The sequence below is a fragment of the Phaeoacremonium minimum genome (assembly GCF_000392275.1).
Source record: "Phaeoacremonium minimum UCRPA7 unplaced genomic scaffold PA7_03_scaffold_433, whole genome shotgun sequence".
NCBI lineage: Eukaryota > Fungi > Ascomycota > Sordariomycetes > Togniniales > Togniniaceae > Phaeoacremonium > Phaeoacremonium minimum.
This window is the reverse complement of record NW_006921335.1, coordinates 167,614-189,910: the sequence shown is the minus strand read 5'-3', so window position 1 is coordinate 189,910 and position 22,297 is coordinate 167,614. Positions and strand designations below refer to the sequence as shown.

Genomic DNA, 22,297 nt, shown 5'->3' with positions numbered 1-22,297 from the left:
TTCTTGGCGACGATGCTAATGCTGCTGTTAATAGGACTCGACGCTATGGGCTCATATCTTTATCCAAATGCTGGCATTCGGGGTCTTATTCCCTTTGGGGATGGTTCTCGGGGTACGTTGATTGATGACAAGATACCTACAATACGGATTTATCGGAACTGACTTTTTTCTTTGGCAAACAGATTATCAAGAACAGGTGGCACGTTCCGTTACAAGTTGCTGCCTCGATCATCGCTCTACTCGGATATGCACTGGGCCACATGCACGGAGGCCGCGAATTTCTTCCTACGAACGTTCATTCTCGCTTCGCCGATATCTTGTACCTCGTAATGTTTGCACAGATTATCCTTGGTGTCTACTTGAAGCTTCATTTGGAGAAGGGTATACATGGCCGTATACGCCCGGTGATTCGGCTGCTTCATGGTATCAATGGAAAGGCATTCCCGCTGCTTTCTTGGGTGCAGATGCTCTTCGGCGGCATCACCACCCTAGGGTTTTGCCAGGGTGACCATCTCGGACAGTGTTTGGCTCACTTCATCATGGGCAGTGCTTTCATTGCCTACGGCGTTTTGCTCACCATTCTGCTCCTTGTTGGCCAACTCTGGCTGAAGCGCACTGGCAGGTCGCAAGAGTTCTTTGACAGTGTGGTCATTGCCGCGTGGGGTTGCGTTAACACCTTCACCGAGCACCGCTGGGGCACCGCTTGGGTCAAGAACGATTGGCAGCACACGACCATGGGAATTATCTGGTGGTGTGCTGGGTTGGCTGGAATTTGGCTTAGCCGAACCCGAGATGGCCGACCGCAGAGAAACTTCATTCCTGGCTTTGTTATTCTCTTGACCGGCTGGGCTATGTCTGCCCATCCCCAAGATCTAATGATCAGTGCCATGACCCACAAGATCTTCGGCTACACGTTGATGGCTGCTGGTCTTACTCGTATCATCGAGATTGCTTTCATCCTGAAGGACAAGAACGGTATTTCCGAGGATGGGACTGAAACCCATAGCTTCCAGTATATCCCCGTCTTCGTAAGTTCATCTGTTGTTGCTATCTTCACTTATCCATTCATGATCGCTAACGTATCTTCAGCTGCTGTATGCTTCTGGTTTCCTTTTCATGGGAGCCACCGAGGAACAAATGGCTCTTGTTGCCGGCTCCGGCATTGATGCTGTCGCTTACGTCCTCATCATCTACAGCCTGGCGTTCCTCCTCTTCCTCTTCGTCAATATGCTCATCAGCGTTTATGACCGCAACGCGAATGCCGAGCTCCTGGCTAAGAAGTCTGGTGGAAACCGCCCACGGCTCAATGGCCATGCTGTTGCCGATGAGCGGCAGGTACGGGATGCCGAAGAGTTCGAACTCGACGGCCTAATGACCGATGACGAGGACGAGGAGCATGCAGCGAGGCGGAAGCTGCTGAGAGACGACCTTGGTGAGGAGGAAATGGGCCTCATGAGCCCAAGCACTGTTGGCCGAAACAGTGACCGAGTAGCACCTTAAGAGTCACTCATGCTTGAACATTATTGTTAACTGGAGAAAGAAAACGGGCTTGGTTTGACCATGCGAAGAGGGGTATACTGTACATGCCGCACCAAATAGCGGTTGCTCGCATTTCTGCATCAGGGTTCGGTGTTTTGGGACCAGGCAAGGCATCATCATTTCATTATAGTACGAAGAAAATGTCTTCATCATCATCGCACGGTTACTTAGTAATCAATAGACCATATGTTCACTAGAAGAAGCATTGCTGGACATCATCATAGCTACCTAGATATCTCGATGACATCTCCTGTGGATTGATTGGCCAATCAGCCGTCACCTGTCCGCCAGCCAGAACCAGGCGCGAGTGCCCCACTTCACAAGCCAGAAAATCTTGGGCATTTGAAAGTGCCCCGCTAAAATTTACCTTCGTGGTGGGTAGGCGAAGCAGCACAAAATTGAAGAGGCTCGTTCAGAGAGCTCCAAGATCTAACATAACATATCTTCTTTAACCACTGCGTTACCTAGATCAATCACACCTTGGAGTATCAGTCAAGATGCCGTCAGTCAAGAACCCCAACACCGTGTCGCGAAACCGGCAAGTCGCCCGCGCCGCCAAAGCGAAGAAGGCCGCGCAGAAGAAATCGTCGGCTGGCAAGAAGTCACGAATCGAAAAGTCCGATGTACGACGCGGTGCGCGAGAAGGCATCCTGCCCACAAGTGGCCCTAGGGCAGCCCTGAGCTCCAAGAAGCAGAAGAAGCTCGAGAGGCAGCTCAAGTACGCTCTCAAGCGCAAGGAAGAGGCAGCGGCTGAGACGGAGATGCAGGGTTCGTTCTCCCCGATTTATGGATAACATTGAGTTGCTAGAAGACATGATTCTGACATATGTCTTTTATCCAGGTGCTGATACTGGCCGAGAGTCCAAGAAGGAGCTGAAGAAGCAGCGAGACGAGGCTATGGAGAGTCTGATGCAACTCGATCTATCCTGAAATGCGTTTTCCGTCTATAGCTCCTACCAATGACTCGACAGAAGGATTGAGCGCATCAACCCAACAAACGTCTTGCTCAATATAATACTGGAGAGCTAGGGCAACATGTTCTACGACGATCGCCGTTGACAACGGGCTGTGTCGCCAGCCAGCGAAAGACGAGAAAAAACCATGCCACCCTCCTTCAAACGAACATTCAAGAGGATGCCAACATACGATCGTCAAAGACTTGCGCTGGCAGTACACAATTCGCTTTGGTTATTGCCAGGTGGTGAATGGACCAAACACTACGGATTTATACGATCAAAAATAGAAGAGATCCAGCGTTGACGCTCTGCATGCAACAAGGAGCCCACAATGGAGAGGTTAACCAGAGCGCAACAAACACGAGCACTCTATGTCATTACATAGAGCACAAATTGACAATGAGCACCAAATTGACACAGTGCATTTTTCGTTACTTCCTATTGTGACAGTCTCGCAACCTTCGTCGCAACTTCGTCCTGAATCAGTGCTTCCTACTTTCATGTGAAAGGGGCCAAGAGCCGACATGACAGATACTTGTGGCTTTGCACTAGAAAAATATGGTCTTTATAGTGCTTTTTGAACGGATCTATAGATAGCAACCGGGATGTGGTTGGAAAGCTTGTGCAATTTGACATCCGTAGGTAACGGTTGAATATCCATCTGTCACTCCTGCTGAACCAGTGGCGTCTAAGCAGTCTCTCCTTTGCAGTTGAAAGCCCAAACCAGGTGGGCATTTGACGTAAGGTAGGGTTGCGGAAAACATTTCGCGAGAGGGCTTAAGCTCCTGTTGTCAACTTGCAGGGATCCCACCCAATCCGACCTCCCCCACATGGCTTCCGTCAATCAAGCATAGTTGAATCTGGGGTAGCAAGCAAGTCTCTTGTTGTATACCCTTAGAAGGTCGCCGAAGGAGTCGAAGCCTCCTTATTCCCCGAATCCATTCAGGGAGTCTGGAGAAAGTTTCGCGCAGGGGATAAACAAGACCGGGGCCTGTGAAGTCACAGCGTCCCACATATCGCAATGATCACCATATAAATCACCACACCACGCGTTGATTAGGCGTGGTCTCTGATTAGATAGTCATATCTCTGTATAGCGTGTCTAATAAATACAACCTAGGACATTGTTGATCAAGTAAGATCGACATCGCCCCGACAGCTCTGTCTGTGATACGCTTAAGTTGCATTTAAACCATCAGGCTCGGGATTCGTATTGGCTTCTGCAGCTGTTCAGTTGTCCGAAAGTTCAAAACCGAGTGTCTCATGGCTTCAAATCCAACTCCGGCCTCTAGGGACCAGGAACCTAGTGATCATGGTGATGCAAAGTTTGACCAGGAAGTGCATACACATGTTGAGAATGCCGGTTTCGACTCGCCTATCGGAGAGGAAGTCGCATATGGCAAGCTCAACAAGGAGACAATCCTGGCATGCCTGGTAAGTTTGCTATTCTGCCTTGCTAGGAGACATTGAAAGCTTACAGATTGCAGGCCATTGCCGGGCAAATCAACGCATATATCATGACGCTTCTCATTCCGTCGACCACTCTGCCTTATATCAATGCCGAACTAGGCCCGGATCCAAATTATACTTGGATCACAGTAACTTGGCAATTGGGTGCTTCCATCATTGTATCCATCGGCGGGCGGTTGTCGGATATTTTCGGCCGGCGTTACTTCATGATGACAGGAGCCATCATTTCTATTATTGGCTGTCTAGTTGGAGCTAATGGCAAGTCCATCAACATGATGATTGCCTCGGGGGCTCTTTTCGGTATTGGAAGTGGCTTTCAAGAACTTTGCTATGCCTGTGTCCAGGAGATGGTGCCTAATAAGTATCGAATGGCTGGTGTTGGCATGTTAGATGTCTTCCTTGCTATTGCTTTTGTCAGCCCCATTATCTCATACTCTTTTATTGCATATCAGCCATCGATCGGATGGCGAGGTGCGTACTGGTATATGTTCAGCTGGCATGTTGCCGCCTTCATCTTCTTGTTCTTCTTCTACAAGCCACCTGACTTCCGCATGAAGCATCGCAGTGATGGCAAGACCAAATTGCAGTTGCTCGCAGAGATCGACTATGTTGGCGTCTTCCTCTTCACGGCAGCTGGCACCCTATTTCTTCTCGGCGTCAACTTCGGCGGCCGCAAGTACGCTTGGTCCCACCCGGCGGTCATCGCACCGATCGTCGTTGGTCTGTGTTGCTTCATCATACTCGGCTTCTGGGAGACATATGCTACCTTGAAGTACCCCTTATTGCCACCAAAGCTCTTCAAGAAGGTCCGAGAGTTCGTTATGGTTATTGTCATCTGTTTCGTTGGCGGAATGCTCTACTACAGCATGAACGTTCTCTGGCCAAGACAGTCCCAATTATTCTTCGTACCCGCAGATCAACCGATCATGCGAGGCGTCTATGCTACCATATTCTCTTGCGGGACGTTCTGTGGTGGGCTGCTCATGGTGCTGGTCTGTTCTCGGCTTCATCATGAGAAATGGCAGTTGGTCTTCTTTATGGTTGCACAGACAGCACTAATCGGGTCGATGGCATCGGTTGGCATTCATGACAAGGCACAGGCGATCGTCACCGTTATCATTGGAGCCGCAATGATCACCCCACCGCAATTGGTATCATTTACCATGCTTTCATTCGGGCTGGATGATCAAAACGATATGTAAGTGCCGGAACTGGAAATCATGCAGATTGAAGAGTGCTAATGCGTGATGATAGCGGCGTTGCAGTTGGTCTGGCAGGAACATTCCGGCTTCTGGGTGGTGCTGTAGCCACGGCTATCTACACAGCGATTCTTACTTCTGGTTTCAACTCAGCCCTGCCGTCGGAGATGACAAAGGCAATAAACTCGTCAGGAGCGCCGTTTTCGAAGGAGTTGCTGGCTGCCTTGATCAAAACCGCTCAGACCAATACTGCTGCTGCATACAATGCTGTGACGGGTATAACCCCGGCCTTGGCTTCCTCAGCAGCCATAGCGACCAAGCTGGCTTATGTGCATGGTTTCAAGATTGTGTATCTTGTTGCCATAGCCTTCGGAGCAGCCGCCATTCTGGCATCATTATGCACGGTCAGCACCGACAGGAAGCTAAAGAACAACCAGCGGGCGGTCGTTCTCAAGAATGAGCTCAAAGGAAGTGACGAGGTGCTCTCCAAGGCCGTTTAAATGCAGCAAGGGTTGTCAGCCTTTAGTGCTTACCAGCCATAGATTAGAGTTATTCAACTTGCCAATCTCAAGTTGGTGTCATGCAGCCTTAATCATGTGCTCGCTATTGAAGGCCTGAAAGTTGTGTTCAAAAGAGGCTAGCCCAGTGCAACACGGCCATGAATCAATTGTGTACGAAACGTACATTGAATTGCCTATTACATTGGAAGGGATGTAAGAATTATGACACCTGCAACATTTGGTTTCTGTTCCGAATCGGCGGTACTCCTATACGACCGATGCAGAGAAGTAAGCAAGGCTATATTTGAGGTCACATTTCATGGCGACCAGTAGAAGAGTAGCCTGTATTGTCTCGGATGAGTCTAGCGCCGCTACCACGAACATGATTTGTAGATAGTTTCGATATCATATAGTGTAGCATGTAAGCTTCAGCCCTATAGGACGTGCCTCGGCGAGCTCGGGTCGTGCGGTTAGGGGGGCCTCATTGACGGATACGCCACTTAGATTGAGGGTGCGTATCAAATGAATAGCAAAAACAAAAGTGATTGGCGTGTGGATTCGACAAGCTTTCTTCCTACGGGGTGTTTGCCCAAAGAAGCCAGTTCAATCTTACTTCAGAGGTCGAAGGATTCTCAGGAATCAGTTTAGCTTATAGCTAACCGACGGGCCCGTGAGCTCGGAATTCCGCACTGATGTGATATGCTCTGAGAGACCGAGCAGTTCGGATAAGTTTCAGTGCACTTGCAGAAAGTGAGAGAATGTCTCCTTCATAAACTTATCTCTAACGTCAATGTATGCCTATCGAGTTGGGTATTATTGCACCTTAAAGACCAAAGAAAGATTCTAGACTCGGCCTCACCACACACGGCCCAAATGGTGTCAAGTAACGAGGCTGGGATAGCCCCCAGCACAGAACTCTCGGATAAAGAGTTAAACGAGAAGAAATCCGATCTAAGTCCTCAACCGCACACTGTGCATCAGCAATCTGGACCAGACGTTCAGGCATCAGGGGAGAACAATACTCAGCCTGGCACCGAATATCCGTCATCAGGATGGGAGAACCCGGCTTCAGGGTGTGAGTTGGATTCGATCGAAGACGCAACTCAGAAAGATCCTAGAGAGGGAATACCAGAGTGGAAATGGAAGGGGTCGGTATTTTTACTTTGCTTGATCGGCGCAGTCTATGGTGAGTATTGTTCCGCAGATTTCATCATGATTTCTGACTAGCTGTGGTACTTTTAGGATACGATATTAGTAATATGGCCAACATCCAAGCACCTGTATACGAGGCCATGGGGCATATCGAATTACTTCCTTGCGCCGTGCTCGCTTATTCTATGGCCAATTTCGCCGTTGTTTTGCTCATCAGGAAGATGACGGCGATATTTAACTTGCGGTATATCATGGTCATTGCGATTATCACCTTTACTGTCGGGTCTATTGTTTGTGGAGCGGCTCCAACAATGAACGCCATTATCATTGGACGCATACTTACTGGCTGGGGAACCTGTGCTGCATACCAACTGTGAGTAATGGTACTTATCATGTAATTTCCGTGGCTAACAGTGGTCTCCCAATGCTAGATGTATGTCGTATGCAGCAATATTTGGACGGCCGCATGAAGTTCCTATGATCATGGGATTTATCGGGGTATCCTACTCTATCGGTATAATCACTGGTCCAGTTATAGGAGGAGCGTTTGCTGAAAACCACAATGCAACCTGGCGATGGGTTAGTAAAGGCAAAACAGTAATACTAATAACAAGAACTAACGCAGAGGTTCATTTAGGCATTCTACATCAATGCTCCATATGCCGCCGTCCTTTTCGCGTTGTATATCTTCGTCCTACCCAACTACACAGCGCCAAGCAATGTCTCTGTCCTCACACGGCTCGCGCGTATCGACTGGGTCGGTTTTATACTTCACGCCAGCACTGTTGTTCTCTTCCCAATGGCTCTAACTTTTGGAGGTGTTGTGTGGGCATGGGATTCAGGTTCCACGATTGCGATTTGGGTTGTTTGGGGTGTCGCCCTAATCTCTTACATTGTGCAACAGTATTTCTGTCTTTTCACGACTGTTGAGGACCGGTTGTTCCCAGCCTACCTCCTCAAGAATAGAGTAGTGGCATTGGTTGCTCTAGCAAGTGCCACCGTCTTGTTAGCACATCCCGTTGCGCTATACTACCTTCCGCTCTTCTACGCCTTCGCCCGGGGTCATCATGCTTTAGCTTCAGCAGTCCGTCTTCTCCCTTATATCTGCGTTTGCATTGTAGCCTCATTGATATCTGGGGCTGCACTACGAAAGATCGGGCGCTTCAGCCTGTTCTTCTTGTTCTCCGGAGCGCTGTTTCTCGTCGGTGGTGTTCTGATGTCCAGAATCGATGAATATACCCCAGAGTCCACAGTCATGGGCTACTCTTCCTTGGTCGGCTTTGGGGTTGGGCTGACTTTGCCGCATGCTTTCACAATAGCTAACGCAGTTTTGCCTCGCCTCGACCATCGATTCGACGCCGCCGCAGTCATGGTGATAGCGCAATTGGGCACAACCAGCATCACTCTAGCAATAACTGGTGCCGTGTTTCAGAACGTCGGGTTCCGATTCTTGAAAGACGCTGTGAAGGAGTCTGGAACAACTAGGCCATTTACGGACGAAGAAATCCGAGGTGCACTTTCTGGTGTTATATCGAGCTTGTTCCACTCTGGGGACCCAAATCTGGCTGCCCTTGCAATCCATGCGGTTACCGACATCATCAGAAGGCTATTTTACATGATCGTCGCAGCCGGTGCCTTATGCATGCTGACATCGCTGTTCATGGGCTGGCAGAAGTTGAATTTCGATGTTGCTCCAAAGAAGGAGACGGATGCGGAGGCAGGTCTCGTGTGAGGGCTGCCTCATCATATGGACGATATTAACTGGATTTCGATGACCTTAACAATACTGTATGACTCGAACCTCTGACTTCAAGATGATAGATCTCCATTAATTGGATCTGGTGGAACAAAGAGCCTCCAGAGAAACGGCATATAATATAATACAAATGTGAAAAGTCTCTCGAACCCAGTTTTCGAACTGAACTCTGCTTCCTTTTGTCTCATTGACTCCCTTAGCAGCTAGTCCAAGCTTGACCTTGCCACCCATGGCAAGCCAGTACCCCATTGTTATTGTCGACAATAGTATCTGGTAAGAAATGGTAAGTGCTTAGCTAGAGAAGAGGAAGGGAAGTTGTGGAAAATACTTATGTCGAAGATGGCAGTTGGCCAAGTTGACGACACGCCACCGGTCCCGTCATTGCATTGACAATGTAGTAGGGTTGGTCCACTTATCAGTATACCGCCGCTTGTCTTTTCATTACTACATGCGGTACAAGAGTCTATGAAGTGAGGACTACATAACTTGTCAATTTCGAAGTTCAGACCTGATCTGTTGATGGGATACGGCATGGCTCACCCTTTTCCGGACGGATCGTCTTGCAAGGACCCATAGTTGTTTTTCAGGCAGTTGCTCAGGTCCAATCTGGTGCATTTTGTCTGACCAGTGATTGTCTTGCAGTTGGCTGTGACATATTTTCCGTCGATCTTAACCGAATTTGAGTCGCAGGAGGCGATGAAGTTATCTGCAACAACTCCAGAGGCAAGTATGAACACGAGAAAATTTGCAATTCGTCGGTTCATCTTAACTTCGCAGAATCGAAAGCCGATCTTGAGTCTAGATATGTCTCGTCGTGAATAATGCTTGCAATATCTATGCCGTAGTAACTCGAGTATCTATTATCGTAGAGCCTCCCACTCGCACGCCAGCTCACATATATAGGTATCCATGCTCCTGGGAAAAGACGGTGCTAGATGCGGGAGGAGGGGACTTCATCTCTCAATCAGACCGAATAACGTTGCAGTGACCGGGTAACCGATAACCTGATAAGAGTGCCCGTCGGTTCCGTTGAACTCGAAGTTCCAGAGCCGGACTAGATCCTATAAAGAGTCGGGACTAACGGGCTCCTTTGAGCCCTCGGCGGCGAAGACTGGCTAGCTAACGTCACAACACAGGCTTTCATTCAGCGGTGACATTTAGCCTTTAATATATGGAGATGCTAATTTTAGTCCACGGTCATCGTTGAAGACAGGATGGAAACGTGAATTTGCGGCCGGATAAATTGACAGTAAGAAGCCCAAGCTTCTTAGATCAGGAAGAGGACCGGAAACAATCATGTATATATTGCGAAGTGATGAAAACAAGGGGGAATACTCTTCGACGCATGTGAAGCGACTAGACTACCCTTGGTTTAATTAGTCAAGTTTCTTGCCATCTTACTCAAGCGTGATCTACTCAGGAACTCCTGAACAAATTGCAGCACTACGGTTCCGAAACTGCTTTATTGGCGTCATATGAATTACTAGCACTCACGTAGTTTTTGCATGCTGCCTTACAGGACCATAAACCCGGTTACTACATCACCAGAAATATTGGTCGCTTGTCATATCTTGGTTGAACATGTGTAGGACTATATTGGTATCATTCCACTCTATTCAAGGTTCCATATGACAAACTCCCCGAGAGAGATACATCTAAATGTGTTGCACTTTCCCAAAGCTGCTAGATGGTAACTCGGACAACACGAATGCAGGAATGTTTCAGACCCTCTTCCTATTGTAGTCGACGGGGTTGCTCGGCCAAACAAGAGCCTTCTCTCTAGTGTGCTGCGATTTCTGCCTCACCCACTGAACCACCGGTCGTCTTCGGGCCCTCGTAGCCCTTTCTCGCGCCCGCAAGCCACCAGCCACCCACCAAGATTGTCAGCCCACCCCATATCAGGCAAGCGTAGTTCATGCTCGTGGCGTCTGTAGGCAGATAAAACGGGAAAGAATAGATGACGAACCAGACGAGCATATACGCACACGCAATGCCGTTCACGGCGAATCCAATCCAGCCCTTCAGATGAAATGGGCCGTAGCGGATATTGCGGCGTCTCGTCAAGAGGTTGGGCAGGATTGCGGCGAGGAAAGAGCTGCTGGAGAGAAGGATGAAGGACCCGACAAAAGCGTTGAAAGCAGTCGTGCTGCCAACGTAGATGCAGCCAAGAACTGTAACGAGCACTGCAGTAATCAGGGTTGGGTATAATGGCATGTCTAACCGCTTGTTGACGCGGCCCAGAATCCCAGGTAGTGGTGTGGCACCATCGCGAGCCAGGGACCACAGAGTACGTCCGCAGGTGATGTATAGACCGATCATGCACAGTCCAATGCAGATCATGACGAGTGAGAGCAGACCTGTGGCGCCGGCTGCGCTGCCTGTGGCTTGTCGGTATATCTCAGCGATGGGATATGTTGCAGCGAAGACGGCGTCGTAGTCGTTGATGGAGTACATAACTGCAATGAGGTAGCAGAAGCCGGTAACAAATCCAATGCTCAGTTGCAAGGCCACGGCAATCGGAACATTTCGCTGTGGATACGGAATCTCCTCGGCCAGATGGGTAACAGCATCGACAGCACCCACACTATATGCACCGTTGAGCATGCCTGCGACGAATACAAATCCGTCGGGATAGCCCAGCTCTTGCGTCCAGTCACTCCATACGAAGTGATCTGGCGCGTGCGCCGGGCGGCCATCGTGACCGGGCATCGCAGCCACCACGATGATAGTGATGAAAAACCCAGCAAGGATGAAAAAGACGCCAGCCTTATTGAGCTGCGGCAGTGCCGAGTTGTAAAGGCACACAACAGCACATGCAAGCCAGGTCGAAAGGATGTATACGACGAAGACATGCCACGGCTTCGCCTCGAAACTCGGGTGATTGACAGCGTACATTTGAACAACAGTGTTCCCGCTGTGTTCCAAGTCAGTAAAATGCGATATTTTCAATCAACGTCCCGGCTTACAAGATTGATGCCATGCTTGCTCCTCCAAGTACCCAGGCCAGGTAATTCCACCACCCTGCAAAGAATCCAACGACGCGCCCCCATCGCTTGCCCGGTGTCACGGACGCCCAGTGATACACGCCGGCGGAGCTCGGAATGGCGCTCGACAGCTCGGCGATGGATGCGGCTACAAGCCAGTAGAAGACCGACACGGTGATGAACTCGTAGATGACACCCGGTGAGCCGCCATTGTAAATGGCTACGAGGATCGAGCCGCCGATGGCAGGCCACACATTGCCGACGACCAGACCGACGCCTGCCAAGGAGAGCAGATTGAAGTTTCGTGACAGCTCTTGAACGTGCCCAGACGCATTGATCAATGTGTCCTGAACAGCCCCATGGCCGCTTTCCTTGGACTGCGGCGCCTGTTCGGGATCAGGGCGACCAAGATGCTTCTCTGATTGCTCCGCCATTGTAGCTGAGGATTTTTGGTCGACGACTCCCGCTTCGAGGCTCATTCAAGTTTCCGAGTGGCGGACGCGGAGGCTTTTAAGACAACGAAGGGTGTGCATTGAGTCCACAATATCCAAAGACATGACACTCCAAGACGACGTAAACCGAGTTCGGATCCGCGCTACGAGGCCCCTGCAGCTGGGCATTCTGCAAGATAGGGAGGAGCCGATAACATAACTGCGCACTGTAACATCATGACCCCGATGTTACGCGGGGTCAACAGCGGACTGGATTGGTATTTTGGGACTAGGCCAGAGGACAAGCCTGCTCGGCAACTGATAAAGGCTGCTGTCGCGGCGATATCATTGGGTCAATTGGTGGCGGTTTGATAATGAATACTTGTGTGCTGTCAGATTGACTGATGGGGCTCCGTAATCGTAGATCTTTGGCTCTCTGCCACTGCCAGCTCCCGGCTCCCGCATGCATGCATGCTGCCCGCATTTACTATTTACTGTCAGAACAGCCCTGATTCGGTATCGAATGTTTCAATCAGCCAGACTCTAGTCTAGACTACAGTTCACATTGTCTTTAGGTCTTTCTTTCGTTGCCCTGCCTCCATTCGAAATCATCGGTGTGATGCTCGGAACTTGCATGCCTGTACTGTACTGTACTATACATAAGATGTATACATAAGATGATTTGAAGTGGATGCTGATAAGCAACCACTGCACTAGGCCCACTGAATCTGCCGAGGCACGATCACTAGCAAGGTTGTGGGCCTTACACAGCGACTCAATCACATAATAATTGAGGCATGGAATAAGGTAATAGGCCCTAATAAGCTAACATTAGTGCCTCTGGCTGGACTTGCCCAATGTGCTCTAATCAATCAAGCCCTCCACCTAACAGCATCACATACGTGCATAAGCGTGACAGAACCAAAGACTTACATATGCACCCCAGGGATTCTAGAAATCCAAAAAAGACCCCATCATATGTCGTTCCTGAGGTGTGCTTGGATTGATCGGCTGGAAGGCCACGTGGGTTCCTCTGTAGCAGGGGTTTACCGAGTTTGCAATTGGCTGTCTCGGGGGTGAATGCTCCCTCTAACTATGCTATACTATGGTAACAGTGGTGGAATTCACCCCAGAGCAAAACAACTCAATCTCCTCGAGGTGGTATATATTGAAAAGCCCTAGGCGGCGATAATGAATCTGGACATGAGAGTCACCAGGCAGCTGCTCTAAAAGCAGGCAGGCAACGTTGACACATTGTTCGCCATTTGCTTGATAGGTGCATTCCTTGAGGGGCATGAAACTGATCATCTTCGCCTCAAGCAAGTCGGTATCCAGATTATCCAGATGTATGTACGCCTCAAAGCTGTGATCACCAACGAGGATTTGATGATTCCCATTTTCCAGGTAATGGCATCGAGTCGTGAAGATGCTTGCCTCAAGCGCAATATACCCATCAAGGATGCCCACAGTCTTATCTGGTCCTCGAGTCGTGACGCTGACATCCAGAAGTTTGACGAGAATCTTCATGCTGCGAGACTTCCCGCCGGGCCTGATCGGCCCATCAACTGAAGCCCAAGACCAAGATGGCGCTTGATACACGGACGATCGTCGGGCTGAAGGTTTATACGCAGTCCAGTCCATAAATTCAAGCAAGCGTGACCTCCACCAGCCTGCAACGTATTCGTCGCCAGTCACCTCTTGAAACAATTTTGCAATACCTGACAAGGCGAACAGCTTGTCGGATGGTTTTGTTAGGGCGCACCGAGTATACCGCTTGACGAAGTCATTCCACAAGTTGAACAATTCGACAGACATCTGTCCCAGATTCTGACTCTTCTTAGCGGCGACATAATCCCATAAAGGGTCCATGTTCTTCTCGGCACAATACGAAGGAACTCCTAGGGGGAACCCCTCACATTTGTGTTCGGTCAAACACTCCCAGAGGATTTGGTGCTTTCCAAAGTAGAGAACACGAGGTGCTAGGATTCGTTCCTGGAAGGCCCAACCCCGTCTCTTCAGCGGCCCATCAACGTGCCGGTCCCAGTAGTCCTTCGCGAAGATGAAGTGATCTTGCGAATTGGCCAAAAATAATGAGGACTTCACCACGTTTGGTTGGATGACGTCCGGGTCTCGTAGGCGGAACAGACCTTCCTCCGGGCTGCTCGAGGCAATTGCAGCAATGTTACAGGCAGCGTTGGAATACACGTGTCTCATGGTTGGCGCCTGTGCTTGCCAGTCCGCTTCTGAATCTTGCAATATACATAGTGCGTCAATCCAGATATATCGAACAGAGAAAAGCCTCGCAATAGCGACCAGGTCTTTAAACATTTGAGGAAGGTCGCAAATTGGGGCACCAAGACGGAGCTTCGCCATGTTCGAAGACAGGAGAAGCAGACTTGGACTCACCCCCCACCGATAACTGAGCGTCAGGTACGGAGCCGACGGTGGCGAGATGTAGTCTTCAGAAGGAACACACAATCTCCAATTCTTATCCTCTTGTTGCCCAATGTCAATGAGCCGGGTAGGATGCCATCCGGCTTCAAGGCTTGTTGGTAATTTACATCGGGGATGAGAAGAACGACAGTCCTCATACCACCTTAAGGCCACTTCTAGTGTGGAATGCGAAGAGGTGCTAGGTTTGACATCTGAGATCTCAAAATGCGCCTTGTACTCGCTATCTGATACCCAACAGGTTAATAGTCAGTCAACTTTCAGGCCGGAATAGGTAAGTGGTCGGTATCGTGCAACAGGTAAATGGAGACACACCATCTGAGGGGATAAGACGGAACTCCTGCTCGGCCCACTCGCCGTTCAACGGGTTCTTGTAGAGAATATGAAGTTTGCTGATGTTTTCTACGCCTTTATCTTTATATGGTCGAAATATCATAGGCTCCCAAGATTCGGGCGCCATTTTCGACCATGCATCTTGATAGCTGCCACTCGAGTTCCATATGGTAGAACAAATGAAGCAATTTCGTTGGACTGCCGCCCGGAAACTTTCCAAGGTCTGCGTAGACTTTTTAATCGAGGCTGTCGGCACCGTGTTGTTTTCAGGACTCAGGATATCATCACAAGTTGGGCAGAGTCGTGTGGGATGCCCCATCTCCAATCATGTGTACGACAGAGAAGTTGACTGTGAGATACTCCGACAGAACAACAGTCTTCTAAAGTAACTGCGAGAGATGTCGGTGAGTATTCATCTTGTTGTGGTGCTCAGACAACTGGCCCACTTCTGTTAGGCACCCACCAATGGTGGACTGGGTAGGTACTAGTTTGAAACCCCATGTATACCATCACTACCCTGCTTGGAGTGCCAAATCGGAGACAGAGGCTTCAAGAGCCAAGACGGTCGACAGAAACAAAGTAAGAAGACATCAAACCAAGACATCTCGCAAGAAGAGTGGTGCTTGATCTGCGGTATCTAAGGATGAAGCTCTACTGGTAATCATGTTGGGCCTTATTTCTCGTAAGCAAAACTCTGTAGGACGTGTATAGCTAATCATGACTGAGTGAATGTTTCAAATCTGATCATAAAAGTTGTGTGGAATGCAAAGTCAAGTCACACTGCTACTATCAACATGAGATCTCATCAGGTCGATACTGTGCTTGAGACATGTGGGTTAAGGTCGCTTGAGGGGATCCAAAAGCATTCAATATATGATGAAATTTGCGTAAGCAGTAAAGAGTATAGTTGCTGGATGCTTGAATAAAGTACATAATTCAAACAGATTCATAGGATTATGAGTTGGTGAACATGAAGTGAGAATGTGGACATGTTTGCCAAAACCACCCAATATCAGTACAAACTCAGAAGACAACCAAATATTTTCTTTCTAAATACCAATGCCCTGCTCTCAGGTACCAGACAGACTCTTTCATGTATTCTGCCCACCTTTTTGTCCAAAAATTTAAGCTACCCATCCATGACGCCCTCCCCCAATTTCTGCCCCTAAGTCGTTCTGAGCTCACCAACCATCCATCATCACGACAACCCAGTACCTCCCAAGCAGTCTCATCGTCGAATCCCCATACAAGCGGCAATATGTGCGAGGGAAAGTTCTACAGCTTCGCCTGTGGCCATTGTCAGGAGGAGTGGAAGTACTGCCACAATGCCAAAGAGCTCAACCAGAATGGCATCGTCGTCAGAACCAACTCAGTCTCCACGCAGACGCCTACTCACAGAGACTCTTCCTCAGACTCATCTTCTTCAACGACCGACACTGTGCCTGTTGACCCCGCGTTGACTGCTGCATCATCTGAATCCCGAGGATCCTCCCTGTACATCGGGGAGTCGACCGACACCTTCTTCGAGCAGGGCTCACCCAAGCTCCCCTGTGTGAACGCCACAGTCGATCTCATCGAGAATGACGAAGAGATCAAATGCGAGAACCTAGAGTGCCGCATTCAGACATACCGCGAGCGCTGGACTTGCTGCGCCTGTGGCCACCAGATGAACTCCGAGGAGGCCTGCGCTGGTCGGATCCCGCGCCGTTGCAGACATCATGTTTGCGAGAACTGTCACTTCGCACGTGAGTATAGGCTTTCTCCTTTCAGGAGATAGAATTCTACTTCAAAGAAACGGGTCTAATTCTGGTGACAGCATTGCCGCCTGTCCCTACCTTCGATTCCCAGGTCAACAACTGGTCATGATTCTCGGCCAGCAAGTTCAGTTGTACCTGACGCAATTAGTGGCGCCACAATAAGGTACCAGTTTACTCGCAAACAATGAAGCAAATTTGTGGCTATTCTGGAAGTCGAGGGGTCAAAGTGGTTTACGCGAGGATGATATGGATGGCACCAGGGGAAGGGTAATTAATTGTCTCCCGTCTCAGATGGTACCTACAATTTTCGAAGTCACTGCTCGGAATCCGTTTGCTTGAACATGAACAGTCATTGATAATGATCCAGATATACAAACTTCGCACTGTTCTCTAGTTGCAAAATCTATTAGTGAAACAGCTATGATGGAAGGGCAATTTGAGACGGCAGGCTAATCTTTATTTCCCTGAGGAAAATGAGACCACCGCCCACTTCCCACTCCATGCCCATTTCCTCGCCCCCGAGTCTCCTCCACCTCCCTCCGTTTGCCGGATCTTTTCGTCTTCTCCAGGCTGGAGACCAACCACCACATCTGCCTTGCACGTACGCAGAGCGAGGACGTTCACCCCAGAGCCAGGTCCAAGCGGACCTATCGCCTCGACGAAAGGCGTGGTAGGATCCCATTGTACCTAATAAATTAGCCATGATGTTTGTCTGGGAGAGGATGCTATGTTGTGACTTACATCACCAGTGAGCTTCCTGTAATTGAGATCGCCTTTGAAGATGACAAGCTCGCTGGTCTGAAGGTCTGACAGCAGTTCCTTCTCCACGTGGGGCAAGCGCCAGTAGCTTCCAGGTTGGGTCCAGTACCTGTTCGGCCGCATAATGACTTGACCATTCGCATATAGCTGACCCCATTGTTGAAAGAGGAATGTCAATTCATCCGCTTCTTTCTCAGAAAGCGGCTCTGGCGTCTTGTTCTGCAGTTGTTCGTCCTCGGATGGTGTCTCGTAGAAGTGTTTCGGGCTAGCCAGAGCATTCAGGAGTGCAGCGAAGTCGCTCGGCAAGACATCACTGACAAACCACGGGATTGACTTGGGATGTAGTACGACCAGAGTAGCTAGTCCGGACGAAAGCAGGTAGCCGGCCAGGATCAAGTCAACGAAGAGCTCGAAGCCCGCATTGTCGAGCACAATGTCGACACGGCGTTCCTTCTTGCCCTCGGCCTTTGCCCTCTTTAGGATATCATAGGCGACTGGAAGATCATTGACTAAGATGTTCTTCTCTGCCGCTTTTCTTGCCTCCGAGCCTTGTAGTTTCTGAATGTCCTCATACGTGAGGTTTGTGAGCAGAGACAAATCAGTCGCATTGCCCCATAGACAAATCTCACACATCTCCATGAACAAAATCTTTTCCGCCTCTTCGTCGGATGTCTTGCCCTTGTTATCTTCTAATTGCTTGACTAGGTCCTTGTATCGAGCTGCGAGTTCGACGACGGCGGGTCGAGAGGAGCGGAAGGTCTTGATCTTCTGTCGGGCGAATACATCGTAGCCTTTCCAGTGGGTGGAGAGTGTGAAATAGGTGCTTATACGTCTATCCTCTGTTATTAGAAGAGCCTACATGAGACGGTGTTCCAGATACGGCCAGGCATACCTGAAGAGATAACATTCGCAGAACAACCAATTGACGTTCAACCAAGTCGGGTTGTTTCGTTGCTCTAGCTCAGCGTTATATATGGCTACGTCGGGATATCCGTCGTCTTGAATGGGCCTGTGTAGCTCTTGACATCAGCAATGGCTAAGGACTATGCGTGTAAGGTGGGAATAAGTCGGGCACACACGTTACGGCTCGATCATGTTGAACCTCGTACTTGAGACGGGCCAACTCCTCCACGATCTTCTTGCCCTCCTCTCGCTTGGGGGCATCGTCGCATTGAGAAACGGATCGGTATGTGTCATCTATGGCTTGTGTCTATAGGGCTAGAGGTCAACTCGAGAATGCATGTTGAGAAGGCTGGAGGCCAGCTTGACTGACAATGATGATGGGCCACCTCTCTCTACCCGTAGGCCAGCCGAACGAGTTCTTGTCCGCTGTGGAGTATCCAGCTGAGTGCACCAGTAAGTAAGCCTTCGAATTGAGTGTTGGAAATGCCTCCTACTCACGCAGCTTTGGATCGTACTCCATGGTGATGACGATTGTGTCCCTCTTGTCGCAAGGTGGCTTTGATGAAGTCAAAAAGTGTCGCAAAGATGGCGGGGCATCGCGGGGTTGTGTAGAGCTATTCTTATCGATAAGACTTTCACTGCACCTGATCCCTACTTGTAGCTACAGTCCCTCTAGGATTTGCACAATCTTCCGGTATCTCGTCCATGTTCAAAGATGAAAAGATGCTCTTGACTAAAGTGTTTCTGCCTTGTTATTTCCAATTGAAATCCCAGTGGTGATTCATTCGTTAACACCATGCAAGTGCCTATATACAACCCGGCTATCCTTCTTCTCTAAGCTCATCTGTTCAACCATTTCTGCGCCATGCTCCCAAACTTCTTCATTTTCGATTCTGAAGGCTGCCTTTGACCTGCTGGGGTCTGAGAGTGTAGAGGGGCAGAAGCCGGAGCGGGCGGCGGCTGATATGGGGCAGCTCCGGATGCTGGAGGCATTTGATCTCCGGCATATGCATTGTTGCCGCCTACGGCAACGATGAACACCTTTGGATCTCCAGCATTGACCTTCCCAGACTGGTCCGCTCCTCCGTCAGGCTGCACATCGTCATATGCGAAGGCATAACCCTTGCCATCCAGGTTATTCTCGTGCACGATTCTGCAATAGTGGTTCGTAGGATCTCGTTTGTAGAAGGTTGATGGATCTGACGGGTGGTCCTCGACGTCCACGATGGCGGATCGTTGGAAGGCAGCTGCCAAGCGCGGAATGATGGCATTGCGCGTCGGCGATGGACCGGTTGTGAATGGGCCACTGTTGCATCCGAAGACGTCGGCACTCGTCGGCTTCTGAAAGGGCTCGTCGGCAATGACCAACTCGTCCTTGTGGTTGACTGAGCCGGGAACAACTCCTGGGCCGGCTTGAGTGTTGATCTTCATCTGACATCGCCCATGGCTTGAGTGATACTTCTTCCAAACTTCCTCTATGAGAGGCTCGAAATAGCCATCGAAAGTGGCCCCGACCGCATTTCCATGTGTTGGGTTCAATGCACGCAAAGGAGGCTGTCCATCTCTCTGAACAATCAACTTATCCCACGGCCTGCTATCCTTCTGCGCCTGAGCTCGAAGACCGTCGCATATCCTGTCAAGTCCATCGGCAGTCATCCCGGACACATGCTGAACTGCACCGCCCGCAGTCTGCAGAGTAAGGGCAATGGGCAGCCGGGAGACAAAGTCGACATAGCTGATATTGGCAAAGAGTTGGTCACTGTTGAGCGTGAACTCTGCAAACCCGAAGTTCACATTGGCGTTCGGATCCGTCGGATTGAGCACCGAGGGCTCGACCAGTGCTGGACCAGGGTTCAACAAGAACGTCAGCTTACCATCACAGCTGAACCATATACGTCCGCCTGCCATCTGCGGAATGTGGACAGTCACAGTGTTCCCTGGCTGACCGAGAGGAATGGCGCAGTCCTCCGTCAGGGGCGAGCCGATAGCCGGAGGGTTCTGTGGAAAATACAAGCCCTTCCCATCTGCCTTCAGCAACACTCGCTGGCCATTGTGTTGCAGGCCAATGCCAGTGATATACGCATAGACCTCACTTGAATTGGTTTGGTTTTGAAGCTGGATATCGAGCGAGTTCGGCATTGTTGCTCTGAAGCGCAAACGCAAGGCGCTGAAATTATAAATCAATCGAGTCAATATTGTATCAGCGGTTTAAAACGGATTGAGGAGCTTCGTATAACCTTGAATAAATCCTCGGCAAGAACTTTCATGATCATACTTCATGATGCCTACAAATTTGTTTATCTACGAGGACGCAGATATCTTGACATCTCTTGTGGCGTTATTGATGGTCTGCGCCACTAACGCAAACCTGATCCGGGAAGAGAGCTCGGGGTCACCCGCAAAACTGGGAATCTTGGCAGCGACCAACACCCACATTCAGCCACAATTACCACACGCAACCCATCGACCTCTCGACTTGAGCATTTTAGTAGGCATGTTGCGCTTGGAGAAGAATCAATGAGAAGAGTAGGACGAGCCTTTTCAGGAAGGCCTTAGTCGAGAGAGAGAGCTCAAGCAGCTGGGGTGATATACCAACGCTGCAAGGGAGACACTAGGGGCAGCGAAACGAGAATTACCCAAGCCAATTTTCAACAACTTGCGATCATGCTTCGGCCACCAGGATGTTGTGCCATTGATACCTGCAATTGCAACTGAAGATCGTCACTGAGTGCATGCATTGTAATCGCAAGGACTGCGAAAGCGAGGCTCTCCAAACTTGTGTCCTCGCTCATATGCAGGCAAAACATTCGACTATACTGGTTGGAACAATTGCGAAAACAATGCTCAACAGCATTGATGACAGTCTGGATTGCGGGATTCTCCAGTGAATCGCCAGAGACCATACTCGATTTGTTCAGCAAGCGAGGCAACTTGAAATCGCATCGATATCTCTGTTCTCTGTCCAACATCAGTCATGCCTAACATTTGCGAATGCCATGCCCACGCCAACTCAGCTCATGGGGAAGGTGGTACGATGGGGCCAGGTCAAGAGATCAATGGATCCATTACAGGCCGTCTTGGCGCCTTGGCCTCAACATCAACAACCTGGGGAGATGGATTGTGCTTGACGCCAGCCTGGTTTCGAGGAAAATGACAGAGCCTTCAGCTGCGACATTTTTGTTTCGACTCAAGCAGCACAAGCACATCGGTGAGTGACCTGGCGGAGACCTGTATCGCCCTGCTTATTTCGTTTTCTCGAAAATTCGATGAAGCTAATGTCTTCAGCGGGTCTGAGAATCTCGCAGCATCTCCGCATGCTGAAAACTGTTCTCGCCTTGCCTCACCCCGTCTTGTCTCGTTCGGAGTGTGCGCCAAATCACCATGGTTGGTGATAAGACCTATGCCTCATTTATGCCCTTAGCAAGCCTCGAAATGCGAGATAAGAAATTCCTTCTTCATGACGGCGAATGCTCATAATTTGTACATCCCCTATCCTGATAGTCGAGATATGGGACTTCCTAATTGTGATGTCGCCCGGGATTGCATGGGCAGGGGGTTTCAATCGTTACAGCGCAATTCATTTCCGAGCGTAGGGCGATCGATGCAACCAACCTTTTGAACGGTGGGCCGATTCGAATGGCCGAAATCCACCGATTCCACCACCACTCAAAATACGCCCCCGTCGCCCACTATTCTTTCAATTTCAGTCGGCTCCGCTGAGAAGCAAAAGACGGGATCGTTTTTCTAGAGGGTCAGGCGTTGTCAGGGGGAGACGGCGTCACTGCGGTCGTTTCTACAAGGCCACTGGTGCAAAAGTCCGCGTTACAAAAGCGCTCTGGGCGTCTCGGCCAGCAAGCGACCTAACAACAATTCACGATGACGGATGACCTCACAGCTTCAGCAGGCGAGGCATGTGAAAGCCGGAGGGAGCTGTCATATGCTTTGCCAAGTTGACGTCGCCTCGGCAATCCCGGGGGCCACAAGCTGAGGCGCCTGAGGGGGAATGTCTCTCTTCTTCAGGGCGTCCGCTGTGCAGAAGTCTGTCATGCAGCTGGGCCAAAGCAGCAACTTAGCGGGGAAATTAGCAGTCGCAAGCCTGGCAGATTG

The 22,297-nt window shown here is 49.9% G+C and overlaps 6 protein-coding genes across 6 annotated transcripts; 3 read left to right on the top strand and 3 right to left on the bottom strand.

The window, feature by feature from the left end:
• Nucleotides 1-67: 67 nt before the first annotated feature.
• On the top strand, nucleotides 68-1,500 carry UCRPA7_5755 (putative ytp1-like protein; the record flags this gene model as incomplete). Its single annotated transcript, XM_007918299.1, has 3 exons — nucleotides 68-112; nucleotides 183-1,028; nucleotides 1,090-1,500. 3 exons carry the CDS (start codon nucleotides 68-70, stop codon nucleotides 1,498-1,500), a joined length of 1,302 nt encoding a protein of 433 aa, XP_007916490.1.
• A 536-nt stretch (nucleotides 1,501-2,036) lies between these two features.
• On the top strand, nucleotides 2,037-2,469 carry UCRPA7_5754 (hypothetical protein; the record flags this gene model as incomplete). Its single annotated transcript, XM_007918298.1, has 2 exons — nucleotides 2,037-2,307; nucleotides 2,381-2,469. 2 exons carry the CDS (start codon nucleotides 2,037-2,039, stop codon nucleotides 2,467-2,469), a joined length of 360 nt encoding a protein of 119 aa, XP_007916489.1.
• A 1,289-nt stretch (nucleotides 2,470-3,758) lies between these two features.
• UCRPA7_5753 (putative trichothecene efflux pump protein) lies at nucleotides 3,759-5,664 on the top strand (the record flags this gene model as incomplete). Its single annotated transcript, XM_007918297.1, has 3 exons — nucleotides 3,759-3,929; nucleotides 3,983-5,163; nucleotides 5,220-5,664. 3 exons carry the CDS (start codon nucleotides 3,759-3,761, stop codon nucleotides 5,662-5,664), a joined length of 1,797 nt encoding a protein of 598 aa, XP_007916488.1.
• A 4,687-nt stretch (nucleotides 5,665-10,351) lies between these two features.
• UCRPA7_5752 (putative choline transport protein) lies at nucleotides 10,352-11,990 on the bottom strand (the record flags this gene model as incomplete). Its single annotated transcript, XM_007918296.1, has 2 exons — nucleotides 10,352-11,486; nucleotides 11,539-11,990. The coding sequence occupies 2 exons, from the start codon at nucleotides 11,988-11,990 to the stop codon at nucleotides 10,352-10,354; spliced, it is 1,587 nt and encodes a 528-aa protein (XP_007916487.1).
• A 4,887-nt stretch (nucleotides 11,991-16,877) lies between these two features.
• UCRPA7_5751 (putative venom protein 2 protein) lies at nucleotides 16,878-18,710 on the bottom strand (the record flags this gene model as incomplete). Its single annotated transcript, XM_007918295.1, has 6 exons — nucleotides 16,878-16,918; nucleotides 17,134-17,215; nucleotides 17,270-18,119; nucleotides 18,367-18,497; nucleotides 18,561-18,616; nucleotides 18,689-18,710. 6 exons carry the CDS (start codon nucleotides 18,708-18,710, stop codon nucleotides 16,878-16,880), a joined length of 1,182 nt encoding a protein of 393 aa, XP_007916486.1.
• Nucleotides 18,711-19,030: 320 nt separating this feature from the next.
• Nucleotides 19,031-20,329, bottom strand: UCRPA7_5750 (putative glucanase b protein; the record flags this gene model as incomplete). The annotated part of the gene is made up of 1 exon (XM_007918294.1): nucleotides 19,031-20,329. One exon carries the CDS (start codon nucleotides 20,327-20,329, stop codon nucleotides 19,031-19,033), a length of 1,299 nt encoding a protein of 432 aa, XP_007916485.1.
• Between the last annotated feature and the right edge of the window lie 1,968 nt (nucleotides 20,330-22,297).